We start from the raw sequence: 18805 nt of genomic DNA, 5'->3' as shown, positions 1-18805 counted from the left end.
CTTCATGTTCAAAACCAGTGATATTACATCTCTCTGTGCCTTCCTTCTATAGTCACGTGTCCCTCTGACCACAGCTAGGAAAAGCTATCTGCTCTAAAGAATTTTTGTAATGATGTTGAATCACTTGAGTAATCCAGGATAATTTCCATAACCCCAAAATCTATAAATTTAATTATATGTGCAAAGTATACTAAGACTAAGACATTGAAATCTTTGTAGGGTGGGAGGGTGGGGATGATATACAATAGTATACCTAAAACAAAAGCATTTCCTCAACTTTTCTTTCTCCCAATTAGCTTAGCAGGATGTAGCTTAAATATACATCACCTTATTTTGCTAACATCTTCTTGCCCCAAGTATACCAAATTTATATCTGAATTTTGTCTCCTTTCACAGAGTACTGATTTCTACAACATACTTAAAAAAAAAATACATTTTTATTGATTTCAGAAAAGAAGGGAGAGGTAGAGAGAGACAGAAACATCAATGACGAGAGAGAATTTGGGAATGAACGGTTGCCTCCTAAATACCCCACCTTGGGGATTGAGCCCACAACTCTGGCATGTACCCTGACTGGGAATCCAACCATGACCTCCTAGTTTATAGTTCGACACTCAACCACTGAGCCATGACTTATAAATGTCTATATGTCTTATTTATTTTTGCATTGCTTAATACATACTTGGGCAAAGAAGGGCCTGAAAAATGTTTGTCAGTTTGTGAATTTATGAGTAACCATCATTGAATAAAAGTACTGTTCATTTTCTAAGCTCAAAATCTGGAGCATCTCTCAAACAGAGGACTGAAATATACTACAATATGTCCATCACCTCAGGTTAGAGCACATGATCGCAGCCCTAGGCAGCTCCTTTCTTACTGCTACACTCACACCACGCCTAAAGCAAAAGCTGTAGTGTTTGCCAATTTTGCTGTCTGCTTTGTTAAAGGCCGGAGAACTTACCTCCCCCATTATTTTTCTCAACCCAAATTTATTCTTATACCAGTGTTCACTACTTCACCTTATTTTCCATATTCAAACTGGCACAATTGCTATAGAAGTTTCTCTCAACCAATGATCATTTTTTCTGTTCTTTATTTTTTTCCTCTCAGCCATTTATTATTGTTTCTGTTTTTTATTTTCTATCTCTTCCGCAAGAATAATCATCTCAAATCATAATCTTATGGAAGAACTTTTTATGGCCTCCTAATTTTGCTTCTTGCATTAATCTCACCTTCCACTCATTCTACCTTGGTACTTGATATGACAACTTGTTTTCTGGATGCTCAATGCATGGGATTCCTGCAAGAGTAGGCCTTCCTTCCCCTGGCTGCCAGCACTGGCTTTCCTCTGGCACCCGGGACCCAGGCTTCTCTAGCAGCTCCAGGTTTGTCTGGAAGGTTGGCCAGAAGGACATCTGATCTAATTAGCATATTATGCCTTTGTTATTATAGTTTTGTTTAGTAAATAGGTAAAAGCCTCCTTCATTTTATGCACATTTGATATTACAAAGATAGAGAAGTAAGAATACATTTAAAGAAATAGTGCCTCTAAGACTAGAGCCAGCTAGCAACAAAAGACATGGGTCACTCGATCTCGGATTTGTTTGGTCTTCACACTGTAGATGATGGGGTTCATCAGAGGAGGGAACAGAAGGTACACAAAGCCCATGATCACTTGGACCAGATGAGGTGCCTGCTTCCCAAAGCGGTGGATGATGGACAAGCCGATCATGGGAGTGTAGAAGAGGAGCACAGCACAGATGTGGGAAACACAGGTGTTAAGAGCTTTGAGTCTCTCAGCCTTGGATGCAATGGACAGCACAGTATGCAGAATCAGGGCGTAGGAGAAGAGAATGAGCAGTGAGTCTATACCTACTGTGGACACAATGACAAACATGCCATAGATACTGTTGTCTTTGATGTCTTCACAGGCCAATTTCATCACCTCTTGGTGGAGACAATAGGAATGGGAGAGGATGAGGGAGCCACAATAAGGGAATCTTTTGAGCATAAAAGGCAATGGGAAAATGAGTGCTACACTGCGGCCCAGGGAAGCCAGGCCAATTCTGCCAATGACTGTGTTGGTGAGAATGGAAGCATAGTGCAAGGGGCGGCAGATGGCCACAAAGCGGTCAAAGGCCATAGACAGCAGCACAGAGGACTCCAGAAAGGACAAACAGTGAATGAAAAAGAGTTGAGCAAAACAAGCATCCTGACTGATATTTCGTGCCCCAATCAGAAAGATGCCAAGCACTGTAGGGAGTGTGCAAAGAGACAGACCCAGGTCAGTCAGAGCCAGCATGGACAGGAAGAGGTACATTGGCTCATGGAGTGAGGGCTCTGTTTTAATGATAAAAACAATTGTGCAGTTGCCCAGGATGGAAGCCAGGTATATGAAGCATAATGGGATAGAGATCCAAATGTGCATGTGCTCCAGCCCAGGAATGCCACTCAGCAGGAAGGTGGAGGAAATGCTGCTACTGTTTGCCAGGGATCCCAATGTCATTGTGTGTGGAGGGAAGTGGTATTGGATTCCCTCTCAGTTCCCGAAATGAACTGAGAAAAAGCTAGTGACTGCACCTGGAAACAAATTAAAAAAAAAGAAAAAAGATTAGAACTATAAAGCTCTTTCAAAGAACCATTTCCTTCTGGATCATGGTTCCTTCTCAACATTTTTATAGAAGAACTATTTTCTTCAAAGTTTTTTCTCCTTGCTCCTTTAGGCTAAGAGTTTTGAATATTCTTACTATTTCCATTAGTTAAGCATAACTTTGTATGTTTTCTGCCAAGACTTTCACAAATAATCCACATTTTCTTTAACTTCTCTTTCCTTTCTTTTATCTTACCTTACTTTCTTTGCTATTTATTTTTTTCTAACTTTCTCTCTCTCTCCCTCTTTCTTTCTTTCTTGGCCACATATAATTGTTAACCTTAGACAGAGACAAATTATTTACTCACCCTTTTCTCTCGTCTTCCTGATATAGAAACCTAGCTTAATCCAGATAGAGCATAAATGCTACTCAGCTCACAAAATTCCAGAGAGAACTGGAGGGTATGTGAATGGCTGCCTGTAGAGTTTATTTTTGATGGTTGGAGTAAGAAATCAAAGCTCCGATCTTCACATCAGTCAGTAAGTGGCATTTCCTAGAAGTTTAGGAATCTGATGTGAACGTAAGTGGGAGGAGAGACTGAAGCACCATCAACCATGGGCACACTGCCAATCAAAACGCAGAGTCCACGAGAGTCCTCAGAACAAAAGTCAATGATGCTGGTAGGGCTTAGTCTTCTACAGATAAGACAAAAGGATCAGAAGGGGACAGCCACTAGACAGGGGCCATATATTAAGTCTCCTGACTTCCAGAGCAGTGGTCATTTCACTCCCAATTAATAATCTCACTATGAAATGAGTTCAAAGAGAGCAGGGACTTTGCTTTGTTTACTTATTTAAAGACAGTGCTTAGAATGTGCCCTGGTATGCAGATGTGCTAAGCAATTTTTAAAAATGCACGAATTAGAGTCAAATTTTATTTAATTAGCTGTTGTCAACTTGACCTATATTTTATCTGCTTAAAATAATTCTATGAAATAAGTTATATCAATATTATAATGTTATAGATGGGAAAGAGAGGCCTAGAAAAAAATATTTCCAAGATCAAAGACATTGTAAATGGACAAAATGGAATTTGAACTGAGTTTTAATTTTTTTCCTAGATTCCAGTCTTTACACAAGATTATACTTTCTTCTCACACTGATGACATTTCACTGTCACCTAGCAGAAATTAGCTCAAAACCAAGGGCTGAGAAGGGACAGTCAAACTACATAGTGGTTAACAATCTAAGTCCGAAATCTTGAGGCAGAAAAAAGTTTTTGACATGCAAATGAAGTAGAGTGGTGAGAAAAAACTATAATATCTTATGAACATTCACTATTTATCAGACTCTGTACTAGGAACATTGCAAAAGAAATAGCACGAGACCTTAGTAAAGTCTTGCAATTTAATTTTATCACCTCAATTTGCAAATGAGGAGAGAGAGAGCCTTAGAAAATTTTATGATGTGCCTAAAGTTATTCAGCCAATCAGTGGCAGAGCTGGAATTCAAACGTAAGTCTTTGGAGCTCCAAGGCACATTCTGAACATTTGTAAAGATTTGGGTTAACAAATCCAAACAGTGAAGAGAGGTGAACAAACTGTTGTCTTCTTTCTCAGCTAGTTCTAAAATAAGACCTGAGATCCCATGAAGTCATCAATTTTCACCTTGGGCAGGTACCTGCTATAGCCTTTCTTGTGCCTCAAAGTCTTTTCTCTCCTTTCTCTCTCCAGAGCTCTGGCTGAGCCTTCTGGGACCTCTTCTTGGTTCCATAACTTAGTATCAAGTACCTGCCTACTGTTTTGACTCTTCACACACCACGGCTGCATCCAGAGACTCCAGGCCTTACACGGGGAAGAAGGAAAGCTAAAACTAGACTCTGGTTCTGGAGATATGGAGAGACTGGAGACTGCCTAAATATCTGATTTTTATGCAACTACCTGAGGTCCCCACTGAGACCTTTTAAGGATCTTTAATCAATTCCCTACTCTGTCTCTCTCCCTCAACTTCATTATCTCAGACCTTGGGGAAAGAGGAAAGAGAGAAAAGAATAATCATGTAAAATGTCTGGAAGGGGGCCCCAAAGGATACTATGTAATTGTAGCTACAGCTGAAGGGTCTGGTAAAAGTTTTAAACAACTTTCCGTACTTCAGTAAGGGAAAAACACGATATGATATGGGAAAGATAAAGTCCATGTCTTCTAGCTGAGAAAACAGACAAGGTTGAGAGAGAAAAGATGTTAGGAAATATTTCATACACAAAATGGTTTCTTGAGAGGAGACAGAACTAGGAGAGAATGAAAATGAGCGACAATCCAATCCAATGACAATATTATTATATAGATTAGACCGAAAGGATTGAAGCTAAAATTAGTGTGTATGTGTATTTATTTCATCTTTTTTTTGTTATTGCAATTTTTCCATGACCATTAATTGGTAGAATTTTATGAAGAAGACAGGCAATTTAGAAAAAAAAAAAGTTAACAACCCCCTTCGCCTCCCTTCCTCCCCCTCCCCACATCCTAGTTGTAGTGTGAGAAAAGTTGTTTCCATCTACAGTTACTTGGTGCCTGCAGGATATAATTCTCACGCATGTTCCATGCTTTTTTTTTTACATCTCTTTGCCTCTTTATTTCTATTACTGCAGTAAAGAAGTCTCAGTTGTACATGTGGGAAAACTAGAATTTGGAAAGACTAAACAGCAGAAAGTCTAAATATTTGTTGAGATTTGATATGTGTTAGGCACCTTTAGAAATTTGCATGAATGATCTCATTGAATCTAAAAAACGTCACTACATGAAAGATATTGCAATTATTTCCATATTTATTATGCATTCGAGGAAACCAAAGAACATAGAAGTAGGTAATTTTTATAAGGTTGTACATGCATTATGCTATATTGTTAATTCACTTTTTTTTTGATAATTGGAGTCTGTTATTTTTGCCACGGCATAGCTAAACCCAAAAATACCTGTGAGCTCTACGCCACAAACTTTGTCCCTACTGATAACACCTAAGGGATTTTATGAACTCAAACTTCTTAGTGATGCGTTGGCGGATTTGCTTGGTCTTGATGCTGTAGACAATGGGGTTCATGAGAGGTGGTACCAGGAGATACACATAAGACATGAGGAGGTGAACCATGTGGGGCAGATGCTCCCCAAAGCGGTGCACAAGAGACAAGCCAATCATGGGGATGTAGAAGAGTAGCACTGCACACATGTGGGAGACACAGGTGTTGAGAGCCCGGAGTCGCTCCAGGCGGGAGGCAATGCTCAGGACAGTACGAAGGATAAGGGCATAGGAGAGGAAGATAAGCAGCGAGTCTATACCCACAGTGCAGGCCACAACGAAGAGCCCGTAGATGTGGTTGACAATGATGCTGGAGCAGGCCAGTTTCATGATCTCCAGGTGCAGACAATAGGCATGGGCCAGCACATGGGAGCGGCAGTACTGGAAGCGCTTCAGGAGGAATGACAGGGGGAGGATGAGCAAGGCACTTCTAAGCACAGAGACCAGCCCCATCTTGACAATCCGAGCAGGTGTCAAGACCGTGGAGTAGCGCAAGGGGTGGCAGATGGCCACATAGCGGTCAATGGACATGGACAGTAGGATGGAAGACTCCACTAAAGACAAGGTATGGATGAAGAACAGCTGAGTGAAGCAGGCAGGAATACCAATCTCTCTGGCATCAAACCAGAAGATGCCCAGCACAGTGGGCAGTGTAGAAAGGCAGAGGCCCAAGTCTGTGAGAGCCAGCATGGCCAAGAAATAGTACATGGGTTCATGAAGAATGACATCAGCACGGATGACATGGAGGATGGTAAGGTTTCCTATAATAACTGTCAAATAGATGAAGCAGAAGGGAATGGAGATCCAGCCATGGAGATCTTCCAGACCTTCGAAGCCTGTCAGGAAGAAAGTGGCTTTTTGAAGGCTGCTATTGTAAAGGATTGTCATGGCTTTGCAATCTTGGATTCATCGACCTGCAATATAGAATGAGATTCCTGGAGAGTGACAGGGCTCAGAGAGTCAGGGTCTGCAAACAATTGGGGGACCTGATCTATTAGCCTTTTTCTGGAGGGCTCAGGAAGGGGACTTTTAGGAGGGTTTTAAAATATATATATTTACTTAGCACAATGCTCTCCAGTAGAATATAATGAACAACATAATCTGATGAACAAAAACAGATCCAGAGACAGAGAAGCATTGATCAGGCCGTCAAACCTCAGAAGGAAGGCAGGGGAGGGTGGGGGTAAGGGGGGAGATCAACCAAAGGACGTGTATGCATGCATATTAGCCTAACCAGTGGTCACAGACACCAGGGGGTGAGGGCATGAGCGGGGGGAGTGGGGAAGTGGGGGTACAATGGGGGGGATAAGGACACATATGTAATACCTTATATTTATTTTTACTTTCAGAACAATTTTTGATTCACAGAAAAATTAAGAAATAGTACAATGAGTTCCCATATATCCTGAACCCAGTCTCTTTAATTATTACATCTACATTAGTATGGTATATTTGTTAAAATGATTGAATCAATATTTGTTATTAACCTAAGTGCCTCTTTATTCAGATTTCTGTATCTCATGGGCACCACGTGGCTTACCTTAAGGTGGTATGTTCACCAGTGTTGGACTCTTAGTGGTTTGATGAGGTCATCTCATATGAAAATTATTTCATGTCTTTCTCCCTGAAAAAAGAATCTCCAATTCAATCAGTAGAGCATTCAGAACCTGTCTCACATATGTGGTTTGCTGATACTACACACCATTTTCATAGTTGATCAGGAGCATATCATACGCCTTTAAGATGTATTTATATTTTAGTTGGGGATGGTGTTTCATTCCACAATGCCTGGCCTGCAGGGAGTGCAAGGAAGCATTGAACTCCCTGAACTTGTAACTTGTGGCCAGAGCAATTTCTTTCCTGAATGTCCATGAAAGTCTCCGGCGGCTCAGGAGGGAGGTGCTGATGAGCAAACCTGAAGTCTGGGGCTGAGAAATGCCTGGGAAGAAGCGGCGTTTCTGGAAAACAGTTCTAGCAAAGGCTACTTTGGGGCTTAGTTTCGGTAGGTATCAGCACAGACATGTGCCTTCAACATGAGAAGGTTTAAGCTGGGGTTAAATGTAGACATGGGCATGGTATGCACCGGATCTGAAACAGAAATATCAACAAACAAACAAACAAACAAAAAACTAAACTACACAGGAGAAACCTCTGATCTTTAGCTTATAACGAGGGAATGAAATCTTCAGCGTCTCAGAGTGAGCTATGCCATTGGGGCTTGGATCAATATGACACACACGTATTGATCTGTTCCTCTTACTCACTGGGACATTCCTTTATTCCTGCTTTGGAACTTTTATTCAACTGCATTTATTGCAAGCCACACTGTAATGCATCTATGAAAACAAATATGGTGTGGCTAATATATTTTCATTGCATGCATAAAAAGCTTAGGATAGCTAATACTTATTTAATCTGTTGTGTTTCTGATTCTTTACTAAGTGCCTAATGTACATTATGGCTTTCTACTCTCATAGTCTTAATATGAGAGAAGTTCTATTCTAAGGAGCATATTACAGGTGAGAAAATGGTGGGATAAAGAGGTGAAGTGACCTGGATATGGTTATAGAGAAAGTAAGTGTTGAGGATGGAATTTAAACCCTGACTTCAAAGTCTATATTATTGTCCTACATCATATTTATTCCTCCATACAAATGTCAGGCAATTAAAAATTATTTAAAAACCCCAAACTATAATTTTTATACCTTGGCACACCTATGGATAACCATTTCCATTATATTCATAATACTAGATGGACAAAAATGGGTAACAATAGCCCAGCCAGTGTGCTCAGTGGTTGAGCATTGGCTCATGAACCAGGGGGTTATGGGTTTAATTCCCTGTCAGGCACATGCCTGAATGAGGGCGCAATCCCCTGTGTGGGGCATCTAGGAGGCAGCGATCAATGATTCTCTCTCATCATTGATATTTCTATCTCTCTCCCTCTCCCTCTCTGAAATCAATAATATATATTTAAATATATATGTATATTTAAAATACTTCTCTTTTTTTCTCTCATTAAGATAGAAGAACCTTGAAGGGCTAAGGATAAAAAAAAAGAAGAAAAATCCATACCCACCTTTTGCCATCCATACTTCAACTCAAAACAAGTAATGATAGTAATACAATAATTAATATGTGAATAAAGGCCCTCTGGTTTTATGATTCCAAAGGAGAAACGGAAAATGGATATAAAGAGGGACATCTAGGAAAGTGGAGAAATGAAGGAGACAAGTGGAGACTTGGAAAGAAGATGGACTGTGAAGGAAAAAGAATGTTTTAGGATTTGGAGAGCATGCTGTGGTGGCAGAGGCAACAATGCAATCTCACTCTAATATTGATAGAAAATTTGTAAAAAATAACGAAGGGAAAATTTTCCATCAACTAAAGGGAGATGCAAAATTTTCTATCAATTTGGGGGAGATGGGTGGCTTTTCTGCCATCACACTTACAGTAAAGCTGGTTTCTATGGACCTCACATTGAGTCATTTCAGAGAGTTTGTGAAGTAGAAGAATTATGTAGTTGTCATTTATTTCACTCTCACATCTCCAGACAGAAAGAATCATTGTGCTTGCTTAGTGAGAAGCTATATCTATAGTATCCCATCCCAATTATTATCCTTCTTCCAAATACATTCCCTGCATATTATATTTTGGGTATGAGTAAGAGGCAAGTGTGCCTGGTAGGGGGATGCAGAGATGGAATTGCTGTATTACTAGAGTCCTGCAATGCTTGTACAGGTTTGGAACCTAATACAGTATGCTGAATAAATGCATGAATGGATGAATGAGATAATATGCAGCAAGGATTAAGTAGAATAATTTTTAGTGCAGTGATTCTCCAGTTTCTTCTCAAAGGCACTCACCTCCAGACTAATGCATCAGAGAAAGTGTCAGCTGATTTCTCCACTAGAAAATATCATTTTTTCTTGATCCTCCTTTCAGCTCCAATTTATTGAGGTAAAGGGATGTCACTTGAGGGTCTATGGGGGAAACAGAGGAGAGACAGACTGAGCAGTGATTTTGATAACCCTCTACTCTCTCTGACACTTATTCATCATGTAATTGCAAACAGAGCTAATTAAGATGATGAGCATCTGTGTTGATGACGCTTCGCAAAATTACTCCCAAGGACAAGCATGACCTTATAGAATAAAACACTTAATTGTTAAAAACACTGTCAAATTCATTTTAATATTTAATTATCTTAATACATTTAAGGTAAGGAAGGTAGAGATAGCAATTTCAATTTTAAAGATAAAGGAACTAACGCTCCAAATGACGAAAAAAGAGATGAAAGATGAGAAGCAGCAATGATTAAGATGACCTAAAAAACCCCCCCACAAACACACTTCAATTTATTGGAGTGACAATGCTTAATAAAATTATATAGGTTTCAGGTGTACAATTCTATAATACATCATCTGTATACTGTATTGTGTGTCCACTTCAGGTCAAGTCTCCTTACAAAACCACACACAGGGACAAAGTAGGACTTGACCCACAGGTCTCCTATTCTCAGTTCATCTGCCACTCAAAACTCTCTTGACATTTGCTGTGGGGGATTTACTAGCAACTAGCTAAACTGAGAGCTTGGTGTATGGTCCAGGTTAGATGTGCCCCAGTTATCTCGCTGTTCCTAACTATTCTCTGTGATTCTTATAATACATACCTGAGCACCATCAGCTGCAGGGGCTTAGGGTGCATATTCCTCATAGTTGAAGCTCAACTACAGCAATATTCCCTGCTTAAAACGCAGGGTCTTTTTGAAGAGCCCAGCAGCTTCTCTCTGGGGGCTGAGAATCCCCCGAGGCATTCTCAAGACCCTTAGCTGAGGAGAGAAGTCCTTGGAGGCTGAGAAATTTCCATCCAGTATGTGAAGGAATAAAGACGTTGGGATGTTTATATTTATAGATTTCAAATTATGAAACTGGATAAGAAAGACCCCAATAGGCCTGGAGAGCAATATTCTAAGAGAGTATTTTTTAAATTCAGATTCAGATGAAAATAAAGCTGATTCTAATCTTGTATCTGGTACTTTCTACCAATGTGACTATGCACTCTAGGACATGTTAGTTAATCTCTTAGAAAGATAATTTCCCTATATCTTAAAAAGGGAGCATCTCCCTTCCTTTTTTATATAGTCCCTGGTACTATGAGGCATTTTCATATATCAATAGTTTACAGTATAATTTGGTTTGCATTTACAGAGAAAGCTCTCAGTCTTAACTATAGGTTTATTAATTCCTATTGACCATTTCTTGTGTTTTCTCCCTAACACACATATGGTCTGTGTCATACTTTAGAAGGCTGTACTCCAAAATGCTAATTTAAGACCATTTTAACTACCACTATCTATATTGACAGTTCTTCCAGAATCAATTTAAACAATTTTGAAATAACTGAACAGAATAACTGATACTTAATGGATTTTCAATAAACACCATTTAAAAATAATGAGAGTGACCATGATTATAGCTTGAAGTGCCCCTTCCCTCAGGCCTTTACCACTCTATTGTCTGTGTCCATGGGTTATGCATATATGCAGACAAGTTCTTTGGTTGATCTCTTCCCACCCACCCACTTACCCACCCCTGCCTTTCCTCTGAGATTTTGCATATCTTCTTGGAAAACTATTTTTAGCTCCTCTGCCCATTTTTAAAAGCAGGTCATTTGGTTTTGTTATAAAGTTGTATTATTACAGAAGACTGGAGAAAAACCAAGCAACACTTAGAAAAAGGGAGTTACATTTTGTTATTAAATTAGAGGCCCGATGCATGAAATTCATGTGGGGGGTAGGGTGGTATGTGTCCATCAGCCCAGCTAACACTCTCTCCAATCTGGGACCCCTTGAGGGATGTCCAGCTGTCGGTTTAGGCCTGATCCCACTGGGCAGATGCTGGGATATGTGTAGTCCTCTCACAATCCAGGACTGCTGGCTCCCAACCGCTCGCCTGCCTGCTTGCCTGATTGCCCCTAACTACTTTTGGCTGCCAGCCTGATCATCCCCTATCCATTCCCCTGCCAGACTGCTCACCTTCTAACTCTCCTCTGCTGGCCTGATTGCCCTGAATTGCCCTCCCCTGCTGGCCTGGTCACTCCTAACTCCCTTCCACTGCCAGCCTGGTTGTCCCCAATAGCCCTCCCTTGAAGGTCTGGTACCCACAACTGCCCTCCCCTGCAGGCCTGATCACCTCTAACTGCCCTGGGCAACCCCAACTGCTCTTCCTTGTAGGCCTGGTCCCTCCCAACTGCCCTCCCTGCCGGCCTTGTCCCCCCCTAACTGTTCTCCCTGAAGGCCTGGTTGGCCCCAACTACCCTCCTTTACCATCCAGTCACCCCTAACTGCCCTCCCCTGCAGGCCTGGTTCCTCCCAACTGCCTTCCGCTACAGGCCTGGGTCTCTCCCAGTTGCCCTCCCCTGCTGGCCTGATCACCCACAACTGCCCTCCCCTGCTGGTCATCTTGTGGTGGCCATATTTGACCACATGGGAGTGGCCATCTTATTAGGTCTAGTAATAATTAATGTCGTTTTCTAATACTTTTTAAAATAGAATTTATTTAAACAATACAACAAAATTTAATCAACAATATAGTTGCCGTTGTTTTCTACTACTTGTGCCCGACGCTCAGGAAGCATTTTAATCCCTCTGTTGTAAAATTCTTGTGATTTTGATGCAAAAAATTCGGTCAATGCATTTTTGAGGCATTCTTCATTATTAAATTTTTTTCCAAGAAGAAAGTTTTGCAAAGAACGAAACAAATGGTAATCGGAAGGGGCAATATCAGGAGAATATGCAGGTTGAGGGAGAACTTCCCATTCCAACTGGCGCAGTTTTTCAGCAGTGATTCTTGCAGTATGCGGTCGTGCGTTATCGTGGTGAAGAATTACGCCCTTCTGATTAATCAGCGCGGGTTCTTTTTCTCTTAAAGCTTGGGCTAACCTTTCCAATTGGGCACTATACACTGCACTTGTAATGGTTTGGTTAGATGGTAAAAGTTCATAATGAAGAATTCCTTTAAAATTCCACCAAACACACAACATCACTTTTTTCGCATGCAAGTCAGGTTTTGGCGTGGGCTGCGGAGCCTCATTTTTGTCCAACCATTGAGGCCACCTTTTCAAATTAACATACAGCACCCATTTTTCATCTCCGGTAACAATTTGCTCTAAAAACGGCAAACAGTTTTGACGAGAGAGGAGCGAACTGCAAATTGTGACTCTTTGATTACGGTTGTTGTCGGTCAACTCATGAGGAACCCATTTTCCAAACTTTTGGACTTTGCCAAGTGCACGCAATTGATTGGAAATTGTTTTCTGTGAACAATTTAAAGTTGTCGCAAGCTCTTGTTGGGTAATTTGAGGATTTTGCACCAAAAGAGCTTGAAGAGCTTCTTGATCAAAATTGGACACACGGCCTCGACCACTCTTGTCATCTAACGAAAAATTTCCCTCGCGAAATTTCTCAAACCAAAGCTGGCATTTTCTGGCGCTAACTGCATCTTGACCAAGAGCACTACAGATGTTTTTTGCAGCCTCACTTGCTTTTCTTCCTAATTGGAACTCGTCAAGCATGCAGTGCCGAATATGCTCTTCATCCGCCATCTTCTTAGCCCTAGTTTTGCAACAAAAACCAGACCAAACACAAACTTTTTCAAGCAAAACTTGTTAATTGCACTTCACACGTTCTGTAGATACCACGTGTTTGAAGGTTATGTCAATACAAGTCAACGCCAAGCAAGATTTTAAACGAATGTTTAAAAACGACATTAATTATTACTAGACCCGACATGTGTTGGAGTGATGGTCAATGTGCATATTACCTTTTTATTAAATAGGATTCTGCACAGGCCAAGGGAAAAAATATGTCTTTCAAACTCTGAGTCCCCCAACATGGAGGAAACTTTTTTTTAGTTATACTTTGTCTCCCAAATTTGGAAAGAGATTCTGGGCCTTCTGAGAAAGAAGGCCTATGTGCTGGGAAGGGGCCATGAGACCATATCTCAAGGCCTAGCCTGGTGCCAGCACTGACAACTCAGTCTGGGGCATAGTTTATGGCCTCTCTATTATTTTTCTCTATTACTTAAGCAAGCAAGAATTTACAGAAGCCAAAATAGCAGGGTTAAAATTTTAAACAGCAGTTTTTATATGAGATGTATGCTTCAGTATGCGTTTCAGGCATTAACGTTTTATCAGATATATAGTTTGCAAATATTTTCTCCCATTAGGTAGCCTGCCTTTTATGTTACTTGTTTCTTTTGTTGAGCAGAAGTTTTTTGGCTTGATGTAGTCTTACTTCTTAATTTTTGCTTTTGTTACCATTGGTCCTGCAAGTGATGCTTTCCTATTGGCTTATGGGAGGACTTCCTGATGAAATTCACAACACAGACCACAATGTCCCTTACTGTTTTCTGAGAATTTAATCTTCCCTCTTCTGATCCCTTTCCTCTCTCCAGTCATGGAGATTCTGATTCAGTACTCTGGATGTTATAAGTGTAGCATCCTGCACAGCTGTGAAAGCATGGCACTCATCACCTGATCTTCTTTTCACTTGCAGGAGAACTCCTCAAGGGATAAGAAGTTCTTGTCATGCCCTAACCAGTTTGGCTCAGTGGATAGAGTGTTGACCTGTGGACTGAAGGGTCCCAGGTTTGATTCCACTCAAGGGAACGTACCTCGGTTGCAGGTTCAGGAGGCAACCAATTGATGCGTTCTTCCTCTCACATCCATGTTTCTCTCTGTTTCTCCTTCTCCCTTCTACTCTCTCTAAAAGTCAATAGAAAAATGTCCTTGGATGAGGATTAATAATAAAAAAGAAGTTCTTGTTTAGCCCTAGACTTTGCTGCCTTGAGGAGGGTAATGCAGACCCAGTCAAGCTGTTCCTCTAACTTCCATTCATCTATACTCATTTTATTTTTTTGCTGTAGAGGAGTATTAGAACTTCTCTGGAAATATAGACTTCTCTTGTCTAGGGGTGACTGCCCCAGCCAGTGTTTTCCAGAAAGTAGCAGGCCAAGGCCAAGGGAGGCTGGAGCTGGAGCATAGGCTTTTGTGGAGACCACAGTCAGCACTGAAGTCTATCTGCCTAGTACTCAAAGCATAGGTGGGTATGACCTCTCCTGAGTCCCTTGACTTATGGTGCTGGATCCCACAACTCCCCCAGAAGCATGTTTGTTCATGGATGAATGTTTAATTTGGGGGGAGAAGAACAAAGGAGAGACATTTTCTATCACCATGATGCTGATGTCACTCTGAAAATCAATTAGTTATATAATTATTTATTCCAATATATGACACAAATTTGTTTTTAAACATTTGATATTTTGCTCAGAATTTATTTCTGTAAAACATCTGGCCTTGAGTTCACCTAAGAAACTCAACAACAAAAATACATTTTTTAAAAATGTAGAGATGATATAAATGCATATTTTATTACAGTACAATAATGTGGAAAAAAACAATGTTCTTATGAAATCAATAATTTTTTCTACTTGGAATTAGTTATTGTTTAAACATAATTAATGATTATAGTCAAGTAATTCTTCTAGTTTCTTTTCTTTGCATACATATTTAGAGTAATTGGACTAGAAAAGTTCCAGACAAAGCTGATATTTAATTTAAAAATATAAAAACTTTAGCATTATGGTACAAACTTTTTCTTCTGCTCATTATCTTCAATGAGATTTTAAAGATGTGAGCTTCTGAAGGAATGCTTGGTAAACCAGACTAACTTGGTGACGAAAGTGAACACATATTTTTCAGATCCCAGGTGAAGAATAATTTCTTGGGTGACCCAATAACCAGTGAGCAAACAGTGGTGAAGGTACTTGGCCCTTTCTGATCAGTAGGGAACTCCTCCAGAAAGCAATGTTTGCTCTTGAGTCCCCATTTGGCCTGGCAGAGACTTCATTATTTGTGAACATGGTCTAATGTGTCACCTTATGCAATGCTGTTTTTGCCTCTTTTACAAATTTAAGTTCTTCATATACTAACTGTCTTATCATCTGCTGCCCAGAGAACCCAATCTCTAAATTTCTAAATGTGTTTTGTTCAAAGTAGGTTAGATTTCTTTAATCAAACTATCTAAACATTGGAATACTAAAATATTTAGCTTTGATGTTTTTAGCAAATGTAAATTATTTGCTAATCCAAAACTTGAAAACAGAGCTTATATATGTTCTATAGATTGCTTTGTTTTTAGAGGATAGTTTATATTTGAAAATACATTTTGTTTAAAATGGTTTTACTAACCAATCAATAAACTAAAACAACTTGCCAATTGATATATATTTTACGTATACATAAATGCATGTATAATTATGAAATATGTACCTATATAGTGAATTATGAAACATGTACAATTATGAATATATTACATATAATTATATTTATTTTTGTAGACCTATTAATTCTCAAAAGTGTCTAATTGTTACCTTTAAATGTTTTAATTAAATAAAAGTTAATGTGCTTTAAGAAATTAGAAAAAGTAATACAAAAGTAATACAAGATTAGACAAAATTAAAGATAGTAGAGTTGAAAATGATTAATGTTATTTTAAAAATGTATAGCAGAAAGATAAATTCATACATGTTTGCCAAAAAGAGAAATTATTGCACATTTGAGTTGTCTGAGAAATGCAAATGTTGTTCAGTAACATAAATTCCATCAACATATCTGCCATTCTATGTTTGTATGAGTATGGACAGAATATGAGACAAGGTTTTAAAAGGGTTTCTACCATTGCCAAGAGTCTGGGTGAACTACTGGAATTTTGTCCATGGTTTGTAAAACATCCTACAATAAGCAGGACATTCCAATCTGGCATTTTCCTGACTCAGATACAAGTTGTGCATCTTTTCAGAAACACTAGTACCTGTTAATATTAGTTGCCTGGAGGGTTAAATAGAGAAATAAAAAATAAAAAAAAAGAGGCAAGAAACAAAAGAATAGAAAAATATGTAATAGGCATTCATGTTAAATGTATATGTGATGCATAGGTATATATAGCACTATACATAAATACAATAAATACATTAAAATAATAAATTCACAAGAACTGGGAAAGTCGAGGAAACAAAGTTGTGTATCTCTTAAAATGTTTTTCTTTTAAAACAAACATGCTTATAGACAGAGAAAGAATAGCTAATATGTAGGAAGATTGAAAAAATTGGAAACATGCAGAAGGTGCATCAAGATCTTTGAAAAGGCAGGGAGGTATGAAATTTACCTTTTAGGGGTTATGATTAAATTTTGATAGGGAGGATGGCACTCTTCTTAGGAAGAGGAATGGAATACGTTAGTAGAATATATATAAAAGACTTAAGGTCAGATGGTAAAAAAAAAAAAAAAAGGAAGGGAGTAATTCATGTTTTACTGCCTTTAAAGGAAGCATGCAGGTAAGGAACAGAGGAGAGATAATAAAGAACCTAACAAATGCTTGGTATGATCTTTGTGAGAATTAGATGTCGGAGCTGAACAGGAGGGCAAAATAACTACACTCCAAGTGATATTTGATGTTCAGCTGAGATAGTAGATGTTGTGGCACCAATTTGAACAACCCCAGGCTTGTCTCCATCAGTGCTCAACAGGGTACTAAGGGTATTGGGTATCAAAAGCCATTCACTCTATGAACTCTGTCTGATTATAAAACCCAAGGACATTCTACTGTACTATGCTTTATGCCAGCCACACATTCAAAGTTTACTTAATTGTCACTTACAAATGTATTCCCTTTCTCATTCCTTCAATCATTTTCTTTTTGGACAAAGTTTTTCCACAACCTTTTCTTGGATTTGACGGGTTTTCACACAGTACACAATGGGATTCATCAGGGGCGGCACCAATAGGAAAACATCAGCCATGAGGATGTGGATCAGTGGTGACAAATCCCTAGCAAAACGGTGGAGCATTGCTGCACTCAACATGGGTGCATAGAAGATAAGCACAGCACAGATATGAGAAATGCAGGTGTTGAGGGCTTTGAACTGCTCCCTGGGGGTTGCAATGCTCAGGACCGTCTTCAGGATCATTATGTAGGAAAAAGTAATAAACAACAAATCCAGAATGGTAGAAAGAGCAGCAAAGAGTCCATAGACAACATTGACTCTGTTGTCAGAGCAGGCCAGTTTCATGACATCCTGGTGGAGACAGTAGGAGTGTGAGAGCAGGTTTTGATGACAGTATATCAGCCGTTGCAACAGAAAGGGCAGTGGAAGGATCAAAAGGACATTTTTCAAAGTCAATAAGACCCCTGTTTTGATGACTCGGGAGCTGGTTAAGATTGTGCTATATCTCAGAGGGTTGTGGATGGCCACGTAACGGTCAAATGCCATTACAGATAGCACAGAAGCTTCAGTGACTGTGAATAAATGGATAAAGAACTCCTGGGCAAAGCAGGCAGCTGCATGAATTTCATGGACACTGAACAAGAATAGTCCCAACGTGGTGGGTAAGGAAGAGAGGGACAACCCTAGGTCAGAGATGGAGAGCATGGAAAGGAAATAGTACATGGGTTCATGGAGGCTTGGCTCTGTCTTGATGAAAAAGAGAATGGTAAAGTTTCCCAGGAGAGAAAGAAGGTACACGGATGAGAAAGGAATGGCTATCCAGATGTGACTCTTCTCCAATCCAGGGATTCCAGTCAGGAGGAATTTAAGAACTTCAATGTTCGTGCCGTTAAAAAGAGACATGACACACAAACAGATACCTAACCAGATGTGTACTCAGGGCAGTTGGAGATTTCTTCAATGCAGTCTGACAGAAGATGCCCTTTTCTGGTACAATGTAGGTCATAGACACTAAGGTAGCAGTCAGAGACTTCTTATAAGGTAGTCTATGTTTCTACTGTCAGTTTAGACTGTCAAAAAAGTCAAACACAGTAACAAATGAGAAGACCCTGACTTGCTTCCTCATCCAGTAATTTGTTTTAATTTTGTAAAAGTGTCAGCCAATTTGGACTTTGCACACTTAAGAATCCCAGGCAATCCTTTGACCACATGCAGCTACCCATGACTAGATCTCTAATAAAACCAGGTCTCTATTTTGATGGTTCTCTTATTTCAATTTTATAAAACAAAATCTTAAATGGAAAAGTAATGTTTACTGTGAATTGTGGGGGAAGTAGAATTCATAAATTGTTCCATA

General features: G+C 39.6%; 3 protein-coding genes across 3 annotated transcripts; all 3 read right to left on the bottom strand.

Annotated features, from left to right (window-relative positions):
* Window positions 1–1533: 1533 nt before the first annotated feature.
* Window positions 1534–2519, bottom strand: LOC118712971 (olfactory receptor 51G2). Its single transcript, XM_036427274.1, has one exon. The coding sequence runs from the start codon at window positions 2504–2506 to the stop codon at window positions 1565–1567; it is 942 nt and encodes a 313-aa protein (XP_036283167.1). The 5' UTR covers window positions 2507–2519; the 3' UTR covers window positions 1534–1564.
* A 3071-nt stretch (window positions 2520–5590) lies between these two features.
* Window positions 5591–6550, bottom strand: LOC118713242 (olfactory receptor 51G1). The gene has a single exon (XM_036427649.1). The coding sequence runs from the start codon at window positions 6548–6550 to the stop codon at window positions 5591–5593; it is 960 nt and encodes a 319-aa protein (XP_036283542.1).
* Window positions 6551–17409: 10859 nt separating this feature from the next.
* LOC118713034 (olfactory receptor 51A4-like) lies at window positions 17410–18351 on the bottom strand. The gene has a single exon (XM_036427383.1). The coding sequence runs from the start codon at window positions 18349–18351 to the stop codon at window positions 17410–17412; it is 942 nt and encodes a 313-aa protein (XP_036283276.1).
* Between the last annotated feature and the right edge of the window lie 454 nt (window positions 18352–18805).

The sequence above is a fragment of the Pipistrellus kuhlii genome, unplaced genomic scaffold, assembly GCF_014108245.1.
Source record: "Pipistrellus kuhlii isolate mPipKuh1 unplaced genomic scaffold, mPipKuh1.p scaffold_m20_p_9, whole genome shotgun sequence".
Lineage (NCBI taxonomy): Eukaryota > Metazoa > Chordata > Mammalia > Chiroptera > Vespertilionidae > Pipistrellus > Pipistrellus kuhlii.
This window is presented reverse-complemented; position numbering and strand designations above follow the sequence as displayed.